The sequence below is a fragment of the Mirounga leonina genome, unplaced genomic scaffold (genome assembly GCF_011800145.1).
Source record: "Mirounga leonina isolate KUSES-001 unplaced genomic scaffold, KU_Mleo_1.0 Mir_171, whole genome shotgun sequence".
Taxonomy (NCBI): domain Eukaryota; kingdom Metazoa; phylum Chordata; class Mammalia; order Carnivora; family Phocidae; genus Mirounga; species Mirounga leonina.
The window spans coordinates 18,133,590-18,151,995 of NW_023270436.1; the positions used below are offsets into that span (position 1 = coordinate 18,133,590).

Genomic DNA, 18,406 nt, shown 5'->3' on the forward strand with positions numbered 1-18,406 from the left:
CCACACACGGGAGCCTGCACTCACAGCTTAGAAATGGGGCAGTCACTGCGTCAACATGGGGGACAGTCTCGAGACCCAGAAGGGCAGGTGACCACAATTTTACACACACACACACACAACCCCCCCCCCCCTTACTTCCCAGGCACAGAAGCAACCACCAGCCCCAGAACAATTGCCTTACACCAAAAAAAGAAAAGCCCATTTGTGAACTCGCCTTATACAACACTCTACCCTGCGGTAGAATAATCAACAAAACTCGCTTTTAATGATGTTGACCTGAGGAATCTTCAGACAGAGGCTTGTGGCCCGAGGTGACCACCCGCAGAATGGGCCCAGGTCTTGGACCCGGGGTCTCCCAGAGAGCACGGACATCCACGTGGGAGGGGAGGCCACACCCTCTACGGCTTCTTGAAAGACTAGAAATTAGCTGGGGGAAAGAAACATGGTACAAAATACATTCAGGGCCCCCTGGCTGGGCCCTGGGGGGGCCGCCAAATCCCACAGATGAGGGGATCAGGGAGGAGAACCACAGGCCCAATCCCTAAGCCCTTCTTCTCTTTGCGTGGCCAGGTGCCAAGGGGCAGAATGTATTCGTTATATTCCTCTTAAAAAAATATATCTCTTTACACTCGCCTTCTCCAGTCTCTCGGGTATTTGGGAACAAGCATTTACCTGCACCCCAAGCCTTCAGAGGGGCTGACGGGGGGGTTGCTCCAGACAGAATAGCAAAGATCTGGGACCTATGGCTTTTGCATCTACGTGGTAGGGGAAGGCGCAGGTGTGGGCTGGCGGTAAAACCACTGGTATCCGAGGTGGCGCAGGGGGGGAACGATGGGATCCTGAATTAGGGCTTTCTAAGACCGGTGACTAGCACCCCAGGTCCTTGAGAATCCTTTGGTTTGATGTCTTACCACCAAGGGAAGAGTGTTTCTATGGAAATGGAAGAACCATCCTCTTCCTTCAAGAACCATCTCCAGGAAGCTGGCCCCATGGGACTATGACCAAGGGGAAGTCTGGGAAGCTAGTGGGGGTCTCTGGGGGTCAAGGTCCCACCTGATTTTGGAGTACTCCTGGCTCTCTAACCTGGATAGTAAAGGACCCCCTGGTAAGGGTCGGAGGGCAGTGTAGGATCAGTGGGCCCCACCATGGAGAGAGGCCCCTGGGGCCGTCAGTCTTACTCAAGGTTCTGCATGTGGTGTGTGGCCATCCTGGGGTTAACTGCTGGCGCCTGAGGAACCCTGGAAGCGGGATCAAAGATGCCAAGGTCCCCTCCTGGCTACAGCGGGGCGGGGGGGGAAGAAAAGGGCAGCATTCTGGCCCTTGAGGTGGTCCGGCAACCAAATTGTTTCTCAGGAGCTGGGGCCCACATTGGGGGACCCGTTCACCTCCTGGGAGCACCACTGCCTCCGTAGCCCACCGGGCATGTCAGAGACCCTTCTTCCAGCGGAAGGGGCCTGGGTCCATGTTGGTGCCTCTGCTTGCCCGGGGGTGGAGGAGAAAAGGGGAGGCCGTGAGTGCTCAGCCCAGAAGGGAAGAGCATCCGGGACCACTTTCTCCTGCAACAGTCCCTTTAGCGCTTGAATCAAGATCCTTGTCTTCTGCAATGGGGCACCCACGTCTCGGGGACACCGTGAGCCCTCCCTCCCACAGGTGGGACCCCCAAGGGGGTGGGGTCAGGGGCACGGGAGACAGGAAAGGGTCCATGTGGCTGGAGCGCCCCCAAACCGGCGGCCCCCTCCGCCTCCAAGAGTGGGACTGGGAGTAGGGTGGGGAGTGCCCAGACGGTCTCTTGCCTTGAGCTTCCTTCGTCATGCAGGAAACTCCCTGAGGGCCACCAGCAGCCATAGGGATTGTCCCCAAACCAGAGAGGACAGGCGGGTGGGGGGTCCCCAGGGCGTCTCGAGACCCCCCGGCTGGGTGGGGACTCCCGGCCCCCCCCCACCCGACGCATCATCTGGGGTAGTAGTCATTGGGGACGCCTGTGAGGTTCCTCCCCTTGAGGGCCGCGTCCACCATCTTGATGTAGGCAGAGATGACCTTGTGCATGTCGGCCGTGTAGGGGTCGTACTCGAGCTTGCGCAGCCCCGAGCGCTTGAAGTTGCCGTCCTTCTGGCCCTCCACGCACAGCAGCCGGTCCTCCCTGACAGCCACGCCCAGCAGGCTGACCATGCGGCCCAGCTGGACGAAGAGCTCCTGCTTCAGGTCCTCGAAGTGCACCACCAGCACCTTCTTGCCGAACTTGAGCCAGTCCAGCGTGTGAGTGGCCCACCACGGGGCGTAGTTCCTCACGAACTCCGGCCACTCTGGGGGGGAGAAGAGGCAGGGCCCAGTCAGAGGAGGGGCTCAAAGGATCAGGGTCAGACGGCGGTGGCCGTGAACAAGTTAGTTACAGCAACACCCTTCGCTCCTTCCCATCCCAGACTGGCCCGGTCCCTCCCACCTCCATGCTGTAGCTTGCGGCCTGGAACGTTCTCAGCCTTTCCTTCTCTTTGGGGAGAACAGTAACCCCTGCGGGGTGCTTACCGCAGGCCCGGCCCAGGCTTCTCCATAAATGCGTGTGACTCTATTTTTATATACATTTGTATTAGTATAACTAGTAAATGCCTCACGACAGCCCTGTGAGACAGGTTATCAGCCTTTTCTTTGTTTAATAGAGAAGTGAGGCACAGAGAGGTCAAGTAACTTGCTCAAGGTCACACAGCTACTAATTGGCAGAGCCAGGATTTGAAACCAAACAGCCTGGTTTCAAAGTCTGGGCTTTTAACTATCAAGTTATCCTGTGTAGTCCTAGCTACCCTGTTTAGTAATGGTATCTACTCTCAGGGTGCTAATAGGACCTTTGTATAGAGAAGTGGATAAAAGCATACGAGGTTTGGATGGGGGGAATGAGGTCACTGAGTGAAGGGCATTAAGGAGGGCACTTGATGTAATGAGTACTGGGTGTTATATGCAACTGATGACTCCCTAAATTCTACCCCGAAATGAATAATACACTATGTGGTAACTAACTTGCATTTAAATAAAAAATAAAAAGGACTTGCCCAGAAACAAACAAAGCATATGAGGGTTTTAGCATGGTGCCCCGTACCCAGTAGGTGCTCAGTAAATGTTGCCTATTACTCTTCCCGCCATTATTCTGTTCTGAGATGGGACATCGTCTTCCTGGACTCCCCAAGCTCAGGCGGGTGCAGTCTCTGGGCTTCACTGCCCCCTCCACACCCCCCACATATGTTGTCGGTCTCCCCAGTAGACTGGGCTGGGGTATAGTTTAAGTCGGATTATCTGTACTGTTATCCTTGCCTTACTGTTCTACTTTTTATTACGGTTTGGGTGGTTTTGTTTTGTTTTGTTTTTTTTGCAGTTTATTACCTTGCTGTGGTAATCTGGCAGGGGGGACTGCCACCAGCCTGGGGAAGGTGTGTTAGGATGGTCTGACTTGAAGGCAGGCTACAACAGAATGTGGGTGATTGCTTGGGGAGCCCCAGAGAGAACCTCAAAGAGCCACCAGCCAGCCCTGGAGCTGCTGAAAGGGGCAGAACGAGAAGCCAGGTAACTGCAGGGGTGGGGGGTGTCATGGAGGACGTCGGGAAGGGAGAAAGGGATCCTGAGCCCCACTGGACAGTCACGGGGCAGGTGCTCCGAAACCCTGAAGCCAGACCCACTGCTTCTCACAGTGGCAACACCACCCTGCACCCTCCAGAGGGATCTGCTTATTGAACGAGGGTCTGTGAGTCTCCTAAGCAAGGCTGGGGGAGCCCTTTTCGTTCTTAGTAACTCAATCCTCCTCCTTTGCTGGGTGATGGGTACCTACGATCTCATTTAATCCTAAAGACTACCCTGAAAGGAAAGGGCTACTGTTGACTTGTATCACCAGTGAGGAAATGGGAGGCTCAGAGAGGGGAAGTGACTGGCCCAAGGGCACACAGCCAGGCAGCACCATCCAAACTAGGCCTGTCTGAGGCCAGGTCCTGATCTTTCCCAGGCACCAGCAGCCTCAGCCCCACTTCCTCCCCCTGCCGTACCCCCAGCAGGGGCTCAATAAATGGCTGTTGAACTAAATTGGAATTCCCCACCGCCCAACTGTGACATGATAAAGGGTTCCTATTTCTTTGCAAAACACATCAGACCCTGTGGTGAGGCTCCTTCTCCCCCCGCACCCCCCTGGACCACCACTGCTGCTAGGGAAACACGGATGCTGGGGACGAGGATAGCTTTTCTCTTTACGATAGTTGATTTACAAGGTATCTGGCTAATTGGGCCCACACTGTTGTAATGGGTTAAGACCAGATGTATCTGAGTGATTAGAAAAACATAGAGCATGTACATAATCTGTTGTAATTTTTTTTTTTTTTTTTCTTTTTAGCATCTGCCCCCTCCTGAGTCCCCTGCTGCATCCCTGCTGGTTGAGCACTCTTACGGTAGAGGCCCAGGTGGATGAAGGCGGGACTCTGTCGCCCAGGAGCATGCAGGTCGGATTTCTAGGCTTGGCCACTTTTGACCAACCATCTCAAGTATTTGCTGGAGGGGGGCTGCACAGTGGTCCTCAAGGAAGAGGGAGGACCTGTCTGCATGGTGGTTGGGGTCCTGCAGAGGGTGGCCCCAGCCTTGGGTGCAGATGGGCTGGAGATGGCACGGCCCCCTTGTTGATGGCAGATCGCCCTGGGATGGGAGCCTATGGGGCCTGAGCACCTGCTGTGTGTCCATCACTTTACGTTTTCTGCTCCCAAGAAGCCTGGAGAGGGGGGATTACTAGCCCCATTTTATACACGGGGAGGTTCGGGGGGGAGGGAAGGAGGCTGCTCCAGGCCATACCTTGCTTGCCCGAGACAGGATTCGAACCCTGTCTATCCAGACTGAGCCTGGCTCCCGCCCTCCTACAAGCCCTTCCAGAGCTCCTGTTCGGATCAGCTCCTTCAGGTGTCATCCAAGACTCGGGGTCTGTGCACAGCCCACTTTGGAGGCAGACTGGCAGCATTCACAACCCTCTTCCTCTCTACGTTAGCTGTGACAGTGTGGGGACCTCAGTCGGTCTCCTTGCGGCTCAGTTTACCCATCCGCAAAACTGTGCTAAGACCTGCATCCTGCATGTACAGATGGAATGGAAGCACAGGGCCAAGGACCGCGGGCCTGGGAACCAGGAGGTCGTCCCTCAATGCCGACTGCCGTCACGAGGACTGTTGAGGTGGGTGCCCTGGCGTCACCAAGATGCACCCCCTCATGTCCCATCAGCTGGGTCAGAGCTTCCCGCCGACAACACCTGAGCGCCCCAAGCTGCTTCAGCAACAGCTGTTTGCCTACCCCCCGGATTCCTCCCTGGGGGCTCCTGAACTACTTCATTGGAAAGAAGAAAATTAAAAAAGCCCTGATGAGTACAGGATCCCCTTCACCGTGGGTCACGGTGCCGGTTCTGCCAAACTGTCACCCGCAGCACCTAGCAGGGTCCCGCCGGCCCCTCTGCGCTCCCTCGTGTCTGGAGGAACCGGGGCCTGATGAATAGCCTAACTGCGCTTAATGCCCCGCAGAATCATTAAACACAGTCTGTTTCATTAAACAGATCCAGGACAATTCACCTTGTGTAATCGTATCACATAAAACTTTGTTTTGGCCCCACTCCAGGGAGATTGTAAAATTAACGTTATGGAACCAAAAATGGGGGGGTGCAAGGGCCTTTCCCCAGCTCTACATGGGAAGGGGGCACCGGCAGGGTGGGGTGGATGTGCTCAGCAGCTGGGGGAACTCTATTCTTGGGGGGGGGACCCTCACATACTAAAGCAGTGATGCTCAAACCTTCAAGTGCATGGGAAGCTTCTGGGGGTGGGGGTAGAGATCTTGTTCAAATGCAGATTCCCATTCAGGGAGCCTGAGGGCTCAGACAGGCTTTTCTAAGAGGTCTTCCAGGTGGGGTCTAGGCTCTGCTGCAGAGACCCCACTCTGAGCAGCACGGGTTTAAAGTGGTGGTTCTTAAATTGGAGGATGCGTCAGAAACATCTGGAGGGATTAGGAAAACACAGCTTGCCAGGCCCCCTCCCAGAGTTTCTGACTCAGCAGGTCGGGGTGGGGCCAGAGAATCTGCATTTCTAACCAGTTTCCCAGGGCTACTGCTGCGGCTGGTGTGGGTACCCCAAAGCCAGGGTCTCAGACTCCAGTGCCCAGGGACCAGATGGGAAAGCAGAGCGCAAAGAAAGAAATGGGTTCTTTGGGGGAAGGCTCCCGGAGCCCTGAAGACCTGGGTCAGCCTGGGAGGGGATGCAGGGAGAAGGCTCCCCATCCCCAACTACTGTGGGGGACCCGAGGCCCCCGCCAGCAGATGTGCGTGCTGGAACCTCCTCTCTCCCTTGCCCTGCAGCCCCGTGGTTCCGCCTGTCCTGACTCCTCCCTAATCTGCGGTTTGAAAGCTCCCAGTTGCCCTGAGGAAGACTGGAACTGCCTGGACCTGAGACCAGGTGCCAAGCCCGTCCGAAGCTGTGAACTCATCACAAAGTCACCCCCAGGTTAAGAGACGGCCTGGGAGCGGATGCCTGGGATTGAATCCCAGTTCAGTCAAGCCTGGGGTGGGGAAGGCTTAGCCATGTGATTGCGCCCTTCCTGGGATGGTTTTCTCACCTGTGCAATGGAATGCCACCTGGATGGGCAGCCTTTCTTACCTCCTCTGGGCATTAGGTTTAGATGACCTAATGAATGCAAAGTGCTCAGAGTTCAGAGCTTCCCAAATGAGGTCCCTCCCTTATCCCTGGGGGCAGCAGGATGCCTGGGAGGCAGAGAGCTGGATTCTACTCCCTCCCCTAAGGTCCTGAATGACCGTGGCAGGTCCCTGCCTCTCTCTGGGCCTCAGTTTCCCTGTTAATCAACAGAGGATCAATCAGTGGTTTTTGGTCCTACCTGCACTCCAGAAGCAGCAGGGAGCTTTAAAAAAAAAAAAATACAGATGCCCAGATTCCGCTCTAGCAATGGTCCTGGTATGATTGGGGCCCTGGGATTTGCCCACACTCCTCCAGGGATGTGTGGCTGCCATGCGGCTGGGCTGACGACCCTTGGGCTTGGTCCTCCAGGTCCTTTGGGCAGGAAAGGACTCTGCTCAGGCCAGGCCTCTGCCAAGTGCACCTGCAGACTTCTCAGCCTGGCCCTGAGGAGTGTTCATTTTCAACTGTTCCCAGAAGAGGTTTCTGATTTATTTGTGGAACAATAGAACAAATGTCACCACCTGTCTAAGCTTCCACCCTCGGAGATGGGGAGTGAAGCAAGGGGAGGGACAGAGGACCCCCTTGACTGAACTGGGAACCCAGGGCACAGTTGGCCAGACAGGTGCAAGGGTTTTAAGGAATGACATCATTAACCGCTGGATTGCTGCATTAACACCATGCTGCCAAGCGCAGGACCTCTTTGCGGGGGGAGGGGGGGAGCTTTAGAGCAGCTTTAGGAGGGGTGAAGTAGAAAGCACCCCTCAAGGCTGAGGCTGGAGCAGCCTGATTCCTGGAGGCTAAGGTGGAGGGAGCTCACATTTACGGAGCACGTCCTGGACTGAGTGATCCCACTGTTCCATCGACATATTGTCCCATCCATTATCACAGTGGTTAAGGGCTTGGGCTCAGGAGCAAAACTGTCTGGGGTCAAACCCCAGGTCCACTACCTCCTGGAAAAGCCTCTTCACCTCCCTGAACTTAGCTTGTCCCATCTCTAAAACAGGGTTAATTATGGGTTTTAAAGACTCTCCCTACAGTGATGGAGATGTGGGTGATATTGGATATGGGATTTTGAGAGCCAGAGGAGTTAAAGATACTCAAGATGCTAGAGGTTGGGTCTGACTTCAAAGCTCTCACCATTATCGTGGGCCACCGGCTCTGGAGTGAGACCTTCCGTCACACAGCCGTCATCTACTAAGTGCCAGAGGTGAGTCTCAAACCCCAATCATATTAAGATTCACTGCTGGGGGGCCAACATTGTCACTTCCTGGCTGTGTGACTTGGTACAAGTCACTTAACATCTCTGAGCCTCACAACCCGGAGTTGGATTCTCAGGACCATGGGCTGGATTCTTGTCTCCTGACTCCCAGGAAAGGGCTCTTAAAACCATTTCCATCCATCCCGTATCAATTACATGAGCACCTTCGTCTCCATAATGAGTCACGTTTACTGTTTTTAAGGGATTGAATTCTTAGAGCCCCGCCATTATTACCCCCATTTTATAGAAGGGACAAGCCTAAGTTCAGGGAGGTAGTGATGGAGCTAGGGTTTGAACCCAGGGAGTCTTGCTCTTGAGCCCAGGCCCTTGACGGCTGGGCTAGGACATCACCCGTCTCCCAGCAGGTGCTGCTCAGGCGGCGGTGGGCCCTGGGGAGCCCTTCTGGGTCCCTCGCAGCAGACAGCACTGGCTGCACCCCACCCCCTCCACCCCCTCCACCCCAGCTGTACCTTTGCCCTTCCAGTGGGCATGCGCAGCAAAGCCGATGTGCCCGCCGTACTTGCGGTTGAACTCCGCCATGAGCGCCTTGTAGGGGTTACGGATGAGCAGGATGGCGGCATCGAAGGCCTCGATCTCCTTCTGGCCGCTCTCGTGCGTCTTGATGCAGATGGTCCTGCCGCTGCGCCAGTGGTCCCGCTCGCCCTTGAACCCTGCCACCATCAAGGAGGGGGGCGGGGTAGTGAGCCCAGGGAGGTGAGTCCCGCCCAGTCCCCCCGGCCACCTCAGGAATCCTCCCGTCTTCACTCGTTTCCTTCCATATTTACTGAGCACCTACTCTGTGCCGGGCACTGTGCTGACGTTTGGGAGTAAAATCTGCAAAAATAGTCATGGGTCTTGCTGTCTTTGGGAGCCAGATAAGGCAGATCATGACATCCACGAACACAGTGAGCCAGCAAGCTGCAGAGGAGGCAGCGATTTAATGCCCACATGCCCCAAGAAGCACCTGACAGGGACACACTGGGGGAGTCCTCTTTGGGTGGCATCTCCATCCCCGGGGAATGGCCGTATGACTCGCTCTGGCCAGTGGAAGGAGGACAGAAGTACGTCTCTGTCGCAGTCCCAAGGTGCATCACAGGTTCCTGTGTGCTTCTGCCATCAGGGTGAGGAGGCGCTAGAAGGCTACTGCTCCCAGGTGGTGAGAGACTCACGGAACAGACATGGGCACAACCTGCAGGCGGGTGCTGAGCAGCCCCAACAGCCTAGCCCAGATCACTGACCTAGTGAGGCGGCATCCAGAAAGGTTTCCTGCAGGGAGAGCGGCTTAAGCTGACATGTGAAGGAGAAGGAGGAATTTACTAGCCCAAGAGAGGATGGGAAAGGTGCTGGGAATGGCACATGCGAAGGTCCTGGGGTGGGTCAGAAGAAATGTCTCACTGCATGACTTCTGAGAGCAGAAAAGAGGGGAGTGTGAAGCCGGATGGGATTGTAGTGGTTGCGATGGAGAGCTCAGTACTAAGACCACAAAGATTAGACAGCCCTGAAAAAGGATTTAAGCAAAAGAAGGCGGGACATGATCAGATTTTCCTTTCAAAAGCTGAGAAACTGAGAAAAGTTGTGGGTTGTTGGAGAATGTTTCTCTGGCGCCAACTGTGTGCTGGACGCTGGTCTGAGCCTTTTATTAGTTAGGCAACTCCATGCTCTCAATGATCCTAGGAGAGATTTTATAGATAAGGAAACTGAGGCACAGGGAGATCAAAGAATTTCCCCAAGCTCTAGAGCGAGCAGGATGCAGAGCTGAGATTCAAACCCAAGCCATCCAGGCACCTGAGACTGAGTTCTTGGGCCTCCTGCTCTCCCGGGAGCTAAGGCACTTGGATGGCATCTTGAAAGCCAAGTAGAAATATTCTCAGATGAGGCCTTCAAGATAACGGCTGTGTTTCCAACTCCGTGTTATTTCTTTGGGCCTCTGTTTCCTCATCTATAAAACAGAACCATGCCGCTTCTCTCTCACAGAGCTGTTCGAGAAAATCAATGAGGCACAGAGGACGACTTCCATCAATGGCAGCTCAATGAGAACAAGTCTTGGGGGGCCATGATGGGCCGAGAAGCCACCCTACCTCCCCTTTTCTCCCTTTGCCCCAAGTACAAAGGTTTCTGAGGCTTTTAAGGTGGATTCAAATGAGGCCAGCATGGTATCTACTCCTGTTCCTGGAGATCGGGTTTCAGGAAAGGTACACCCCCCCCCCCCCCCCCCCCCCCCCCCCGCCGCCAGGGTCACAAGGAATGGAATGTCATTTCCTGACATTTCCTGAGCCAGAGTCCATCCTGGGACTTGCCAAGTGAGGCTGCAGGAAGTACACTGGCCCCTGCCCACAAGGAAATAATCACCCAAAGCCTTTGAGGCCCATGGACCAATTGTCATGGGACAATGAGGAGTGGTGTCTGGGAGCCTGAGAACTGAGCCTGGGACACAGACTTGTCCCACAAGGTGGCACTGGAGCCGATTTCAAGGTACATAGTCATGCATGCCATCGGTAAAGAGCCTCATGATGCAGACAAGGACCTTCCCATCTAGAATTATGTTTTATCTTTGCCAAAATGTATTTCAGCACGAGCACAGCAAGAGAAAAACATGCGTGGGGATTACACAAGAACACATACAAGTTTTCAGAGAAGACATAAATAGAAACCTGGCAGAGTGGTCGCACTAGTTTAAATCAGCTCTCCTGCTTTGTGAGACCTAGATCCCATTTCTCTCTGTTACATGATGGAGTCAACCTAGCACCACGTTTACCAAGATACAAAGACTATGTACATCGGAAAAGACCTGCTCTAGATTCCAGATGTGGTTCGCCTAAGAAGTTAGTCTGTAAGGTGCACTGGAAAAGCTGGGAGGTGGAGACAAATCCATTTAGCACAATGCCTCCCAGAGAGAGGATTTCCGTGTCTGGGAAGGAGCCTTTAAGAAGTCGCGTGGGATCCGCTTGCCTGAGAAACTAGGGTTGCTCCGTGGTCCTCCAGGGAGGGTCCTCTAGGTGATTACGGAGCAATGAGGGATGCAAGCCGGGGGCCAGAGCGGAATTGCTGAACTCCACCACCAGGAGGCCCCCTCTCCGCTCTCCCTGATGCAGGACCCAGCTCCTCCATTGCCTCAGTGTGGTATATTTCAATCCCATTCCTTTGAGGGTTCCCCACAATAGCAGCTCATCTGGGGCACCCACGGGACCTCAGAGGGATTGAGGAGCCAGGCAACGGTCCGAGGCTTTGGAGAAATAAACTTGGGGGTTTAGGGCCACAGAGAGAATAAGCTATGTGTTCTCCTTTCCCCCTTCCCAGCCCCCCCGCCCCCACTATGACAGTTGCCTGTGCATTTTGCCGTTAAGGAAGCCGTCGTGGAGAAGGGCAGGAAAGGCCCCCCACCCTGGCTCTGCACATGGATACCCGGGAGGCTGCTGGTCCTCCAGGGATTATGGGCTCTATTTTGAGGCAGTCCTCAGGAATCCAAGGGCCTGCCTCATGGATACCCTGCGGCATCTGTGGGCCCCCAGGAGCAGAGAAGGGCCCTGCCAACTCTGGGCAGTCATCCCAGCCCCTCCTGCCTCTGCATTCTTTCAGGCCACAGAGCTGGAGCCTGCACTCGGGGGCAGTGGGATCCCTGAGATGGGGAGGGGGACAGAGAGGGGAGAGGAGGCCTAGGGAGAGGGAGGAGGAAGGGGAGACGCAGACACAGAAACAAAAGAAAAAGATCAAAGAGAGACAAGGAAGGAAAAAGAGGGAGACAGAGCAAGACCAAGAAAGAGAAACGGACAGAGGGACACAGACACCAAGAAAATCATGTTTTGCAGATGACCAGCCTCTCTGGGTAATGGGAAGAGGAGGCAGAACTCAAGTGGTACGACACTTGGATTCCAGGAGGGGAGAATCCATCTACCCACCCACCCACCCACTCATGCTCTCCCTCCATCCCTCCTTCACTCAGCAGTCCCTAAGGGGGGCAGGCTGTTGCCAGGATGAGAGAAGAGACGGATGCAGAGAAAGTGCCAAGCAGCCCATCAGACCTAGGAGGGCTCGGGGGGTCACCCACCCAATGCAAGCTTGTTACAGAGGATGAAATCGAGGTTTCAAGCCGGGGTGGGGGTTATCGAGCTAGTTAGTGGCAGGGACGAGGGAGGAAACTAAAAAATCCTCCAATCAGCAGGAGTCCCTGGATCATCAGCTCATTCTACAGAAACCAGCCCCTCCGGGCCCATCACCAAGGCCCCTCACTTCCAATCAATGGGCTCCTAATGTCCTTCCCACTGTCCCCTTGTCCCCCACTGCTGTCCCTGCAGCTGAACATCCTATCCAAGCTCTGTGGCCAGAGGGGTATTTCACACATGCCCATCTCAGCACACCACTCCTCGGCCTGAAATCCCTCCATACCCCACTCCCTGCCGGGCCTGTGACCCCAGGAGAGTGTGCATTCAGGGCCCTTGCCTACCCAGTCCTGGCTGCCCCTCCTGTGTCACGCTCCCAGCCCTCACCTCTCCCATCGTCCAATGCCACCAAACTGGGACATTGATCGATCCCACTGTTTCCTCCTGCGCCTCTGCCTGGGACTCCCTCCGCTCCTCTTGGGGGAGTCCTGTCCACTTTTGCACACCCCCGCCCAAGCCGGAATCACAAAATATATAAAGCACCCACCCCAGAGCTGGGCCCATTGCAGACATTCAATAAACACCCACGATGCTTAGTATTATTAATAGGTACATGACGTATTCATAATAATAAGGACCACGATGAAGGAGGGCCCTGGGTACAAGGAAGATAAGACAGGAGGACACGTGGGTCTGCCAGAGATACTGCAGAGGGGGTGTGACCTGCGGCTTGGGGAGCAGGTTTCCAGGCAGAAGAGCTAGGACGGGCTGGGGGCGGGGACTGACGTCCCAGGGCGAGGAAAGCCGCCTGCACACGGCTAGCATGCTTTCAAACTACGAAGACCTCCTCCTACCTGGAGTCCGATGCGCTAAAGGGGCAGCAGATCGGCCAGCCAGGGGGGGCAAATCCTGCCCCCATGCTCCACCCCCCAGGGTTTGAGGGCTTCCTTAAGCTAAGTATCTCTCAGCTGCAAAGGTGATGTGGGGAGGGACTTGGGGTTAGCAGGACGGACTGAAGCTATTTTAACACCATAGCTTCACACACATTGTCTTATATTTTTTTTTTCAAAACCACTGTGCATTCACTATTGACATCCCCATATTATAAATGGGGAAACTGAACCTCAGAGAAGTAAAGAAATCTTGCCCAAGGTCCCATACCTGATAAGTGACAGAGTTCAGTCTGAAGATTCAAGCCCCTGACTCCCTCTTAAGATTGTTTCCCTTTGTCTGAAGTTAGGAGGTTGAGTTAGATCAGAGGTGCTAATATCTGGCACATAGCCCACCATTCCCCCTTCTACTCCCTCAACAGGCATCACTACTAGATTAAGGCACTTTGTTTCTGAAAGACAAGAGAACCTCAGAATCCTTCTTAACACATCAACCTAAAACAGGGGTTCACTGGAATGGACACATGAGATGAAACCACTTTGCATCCCTGGATTGATGATCCTGAAGGACCCATATATTTGTCACATTGTAGAGTTCCATGAACAGGGTTCCTGCCTCAGCCACAGGGAGGTTAGGATGTGGGCCAGCCATGGGATGCTTCCTGAGTCTGCTTCTCCCTGCCACTCTCCAGGACAAGCCAGAGAGATTCCAGACCCTGCCTGGGTTCCTCCCAGCAACCCCCATAAAGGCAGCACAACGTAGTGTTTAAAAGCATAGAGACTGCTGGCAGCCAAGCCTGGGTTCAAATCCTGGTATAAGAGTGACAAACCCTCAGCTTGGAGCCTCGAACATAGTACGTGCTCAATAAATGACGGCTTAAGCCCAAACCAAAAATTCATCAGCATACAAAAAGTCGGGATTCTAAGGCAGACCCTACCCCTTGCTAACTCCATCCTTCAACCTGCCCCTTTCCATCCTTCTTGACCTTCCGCCCTCCTGCTTCTCACCCTCAGACGGATGCCCCCCCTGGCTCTCCCTGAGCTGGGATTCAGGGATGTCAACACCAGCTGCGCCTGGCCAGTGCCTGGCCCCCAGACCGTACTAGTCACAGCCTACATCGACAGCACACTTACTCTGGGCTAAGCGTATTACACGTAGCAACTCATTACCTTTCAAATGACCTCACCAGGTACATACTGTGATCTCTGATTTGCGCATGATGACGCAAGATCAGAGAGGTGCAGAAACTTGCTCAAAGTCACACAGCCAGGAAGGGGGTCTTCATCTGGTTTGCAGACACAAACATCCACAGCCACGGGCTGCCCCACATATAGACAAAACCTCTCACAAACAGAGCTGCTTCCCTGATACTCCCCTCTGCCAGACCTGGGAGGGGGCCTCACATCCAATGGGCATTACACGCACGGTTTTCAGTTCCCCAGTAAGAACCCCCAGGGCCTTCTTGCCTGGGTGATGGGAATTGTAAGAATGCGGGCTTTGAAACTGGGACACCCTAGGGTAGAATCCCTCACCAGCCCGTTGAAAACAATCTGTGTGACTTGGAGTAAGTTACCTCTTCTCTCCAAGTCTCGGTTTTTGCATCTGGGAAATGGTACCACATCCTGTGTCCCAGGGTTACTATGCAGAGCTAACTAAAACTGGAGCACCTAGCACAGCTCTCGGCACCCAGTAGGTGGGCCAAGGAAGTCTGTCCGTGGCCATCTGAACCCACACGAAGCTCCCGGCACACAGTTGGTGCTGCATAAATGCCTGCTGGGAGACCACACTTAGGATGTGCGTCTGGAGCACGGCAGTGCTCGGTAAACATCCGTGAGCAGAATGAAAATAAAACACCCGCACGACAGATACCCCTGGCTTCCGGGTAGATAAGACACCTGATGCGTAGTAGGTGCTCAGTAAATGTCCCCCCAAATGAACCTAGTTTTGTTCCTCTGTATACAGCACAGAGTTGCTGGTCACTCAACGTCTGCAGGGAGGGACCTGCCTAGAGCAGGCGCTCAAGACATGTTTGTGGCACCCCAACCAGACAGAGAAGGTGGCACGCACATAGTAGGTGCTTGATCCATGCCCGTTACTGAACAGATGCGGCTCAGGCGACGTTTGTGGGGTGTACGCGGAGGCAGGGTACCAAGCACCCAGTGGGTCTTGGCAACCACGCCCGGGCGAGCTGAGCGGCACACAGTAGGTACTCGAGAAGAAGGGTCTTCCCCTGCCCTCCCGGTGGGTCCTCTCCGCTCCCCACTGGCCTCCTCACCTTTGTTGTAGAGAGAACCGTCAAAGTAGTAGCTGCCCGTGTAGAAGCCGGTGGCCAGCTCGATGAGGTGGCGAGCCCACGTGTTGCCGGCGCCGGGGAAGCTGGCCAGAGCGATGAGCTGCTTGGACTTGGCTGGGAGGAACCTTCTGTCCATGCAGCGGTTGTCTGCAAAAGGCAGGACACAGTCAGGGGCGGGGGCGGACGGAGCCGGACCAGGAAGGACCAGGTGTGAGTCTCGCCCCCCGCCCCTTCCCAGCCAGGCGGCCCAGGGTGACTTCCTCATGGTTAAAAGGAGGAAAACGGTTCCTCGTCACAGGGTTGACATGAGGGCTGGGAGCGGGGAAGAGCCCTTCTCCCCCGGGAGCGGGAGGGAAGGAAGAGCGTGTAGAGGGCAGGCAGTCTGGTGGGCTCAGGGGCAGGAGAACTGTGGCAGGGGAGAGGACAGGTCTGCTGTCCCTTTGTGGTAACTAAGGATCAAGGTCGTTGGCCCAGAGTGAGAAAGCAGGGCTGGAACCCCCAATCTAGGATTCTCTCCTCTCCCTCTTCCGCTGCAGAGTCCCCTATGCTGGGCCTTCCCTCAGGTTCTCTTGCATCTTGAGGGGTCCTCACGCCTGGGTCCCCATCTCCTCCCTGACCCCCCCTTCTCTCTCACCCAGCTGGCTCCATCACATCTGCACTCACACATGAAAAAAATCACGCCATCATTACAAAAATCTCTTTCGAGGAACCACTCTCTGTCCTCACCCCATTCCCATCCCACTTCCGACTGAGCTGTCCACACTCGCCCTTCTACCTTCTCCTCCTCCTTGCTCCCAGGGGCGCCACTCTGGGCTCTGCCCTGCTCACGCACAGAGCCAGTCCCGCTGGAGGCACTGGTCAGCACTCCTTGCAGCCTCTGACACCACCCCCCATCCTGCCCTTCGCAGGGTGGTCTCTCCGGTCCTGCAGGACCCGCCGTTACCGAGATCTTACTGTGAGTCACACTCATGTCTTGTGACAGCCCATCAAGGGAAACGTCTGAGTTCCTAAATTGAAATTCCAATTCTGCCACCTATCTGCCGGGTGCCCTGGGAAAAATGATGGGTCTGAGCCTCAGTTTCCTCGCCTATAAAATGGGACTACTGACAACAGTGGTGCCCTCGGGAGGGTCGCGGGAGGGAGGGTGTGTTAACACGGGGCTCACACACTAGGAGTGCCGATCGACCACACCTCCTCATGCTATGACTTCCAGCCAGGGGGCCCCAGCTCCCCCCACCGCCCCCCAGCCAGGTTCAATCTGTTCAGAGCAGACTTTGGGAAAAATAAATCCGGTCTTTGTCTCTGTTGAAGCCAAGGAGGTGTCTGGGAATGGTTTTCCTGGAAACACACTGCAGAAAAAGCCTCAGTATGTAACTTTCTTGTCTTATGTTTTGATAGGGGTACGGATTATCCAGTTGTCTTTGCATAATACCCTTAAAAATCTGTGCATTCCACGCTATGTAAATGTTACTTAAAAAAATCATTAGCGGGGTTCCTGGGTGGCTCAGTCGGTTAAGCATCTGCCTTCGGCTCAGGTCATGATTCCAGGGTCCTGGGATCGAGCCCCACGTCCCCCCACCCCCACCCCGCTCAGTGGGGAGCCTGCTTTTCCCTCTCCCTCTGCCTGCCGCTCACTCCCCGGCTTGTGCGTGTGCTCGCACTCTGTCAGATAAATAAAATCTTTAAGAAAAAAATCAAATAGCAAAATTCAAAAAATTTTGTAAAAAATCAAAAATAGCAAATATTGAATTATAATTAAGGATATGTACACGGACATGTAAAATGGCTGCAACTTACAGCTGACCCTCAAACAACCTGGGTTTGAACTGGGCAAGATGTTTTATAAATCTAGTACCCTACCATAAATGTGTTTTCCTTAAGATTTTCTTAATAACATTTTTCTTTTCTCCAGCTTATTTATTGGGATACAGTGTATAACATAGGTAACATACAAAATGGAGGTTAACTGACCCATTGGGGTTACCAGTATGGCTTCTGATCAACAGCAGGCTGTTGGGAGTTAAATTTCTGGGGAGTCCAAAGTTAGATGCGGGGATACCTGGCTGGCTCAGTTGGAAGAGCATGCAACTCTTGATCTCCAGCTTGTGAGTTTGAGCCTCACGCTGAGCATAGAGATTACTTAAAAATAAATAAAATTTTTTTTTAAAGTGTGGATTTTTCAACTGCGCTGGGGGGGGGGTCATCATCACCCCTAACGCCCGTGTCCTTCAAGGGTCAACGGTGCTTTGAAATGCATGAAAAAAAATAAGAAGGATCTAGGGATGGTGAAATGGAGAGATGGATGATCAAGTCAATATAACAAAATGTTGGCAAACGTAAAGGCTACGAGATGCATTATGGTCATTCACGGTGTGATTCTAGTTTTTTCCTGGAGGTTTGACATTTTTTTCCCCATCACAAAATGTTGGGAGGGAGAAAAAAAAAACAAACCTGGCCCCCTCAATTTCTCCAGAAAACAGCATTCTCGATTCAAATGCTGCCTGGGAGGCCAAGACCCACTCCAAGGTAAAGGCTGTTGTTTTCAGCCCTAAAAAAGAAAGTTTATTTCAGCCCTAAAAAAAAAAAGCTCCGTAAATCAAAGCAGGACCGTGTGGGGCTCTGGAATCAGACAGAGCTGGGTCTTACTCCAAGGCTCTTCCCTCTCGGAGACCGTTTCCTCCTGGAAAATGGGGCTAATCACCTTACAGGAGGAAATGGAGAGTACATGGGAAGCATTTTCAAAGTGTACTGAGAGGGTGTGGTTCAGAGCACAGCCCAGGATCCAGACCCCACCTGGGTCTGAAGCCCAGCTCTGCCCCGTCCTAGCTGTGCCACTCGGGCCCAGCTACCCAACCTCTCTGTGCCAAGTTGTAAGATCATCATTTGGGAGCTTTTGTAAATGTTAGAACATTTGTGTTTAGAATTTTTGAACATTTGTAAAATAGGAATAATAGCGGCACCTAGGTCATTGTGAGGACTGAATGAATGAATTCAGTCTCAAGGGCTTAGACGACACCTGGCACACAGTAGGTGTTCGAGAATTCCATTCTCGGCAGGAATGTCAGGGTTTAGCACGCAGCAAATGCAGGATAAATGGCAGCCGTGAGAGACCAGGCTCTTGGCAACCTAATAAACCACGGGCCTCTCAAACCTCGCCGGTGTGAGGGACTGCACGCCTGACGTGGAA

The 18,406-nt window shown here is 53.9% G+C and overlaps 1 protein-coding gene across 2 annotated transcripts in view; it reads right to left on the reverse strand.

Annotated features, from left to right (window-relative positions):
• Nucleotides 1–238: 238 nt before the first annotated feature.
• WSCD2 (WSC domain containing 2) overlaps nt 239–18,406 on the reverse strand; it is a 52,137-nt gene continuing 33,969 nt past the window's right edge. Inside the window, exons 6-8 of one of the 2 annotated variants that reach the window (XM_035017234.1) lie at nt 15,202–15,366; nt 8,409–8,609; nt 239–2,303 (exon numbers count right to left, since the gene is read on the reverse strand). In XM_035017234.1, the coding sequence (XP_034873125.1) occupies nt 1,951–2,303; nt 8,409–8,609; nt 15,202–15,366 (719 nt within the window). In that variant the 3' untranslated portion in view covers nt 239–1,950. The remainder of the gene's footprint in view (nt 2,304–8,408; nt 8,610–15,201; nt 15,367–18,406) is intronic. The other variant, XM_035017235.1, reaches the window with a different exon arrangement.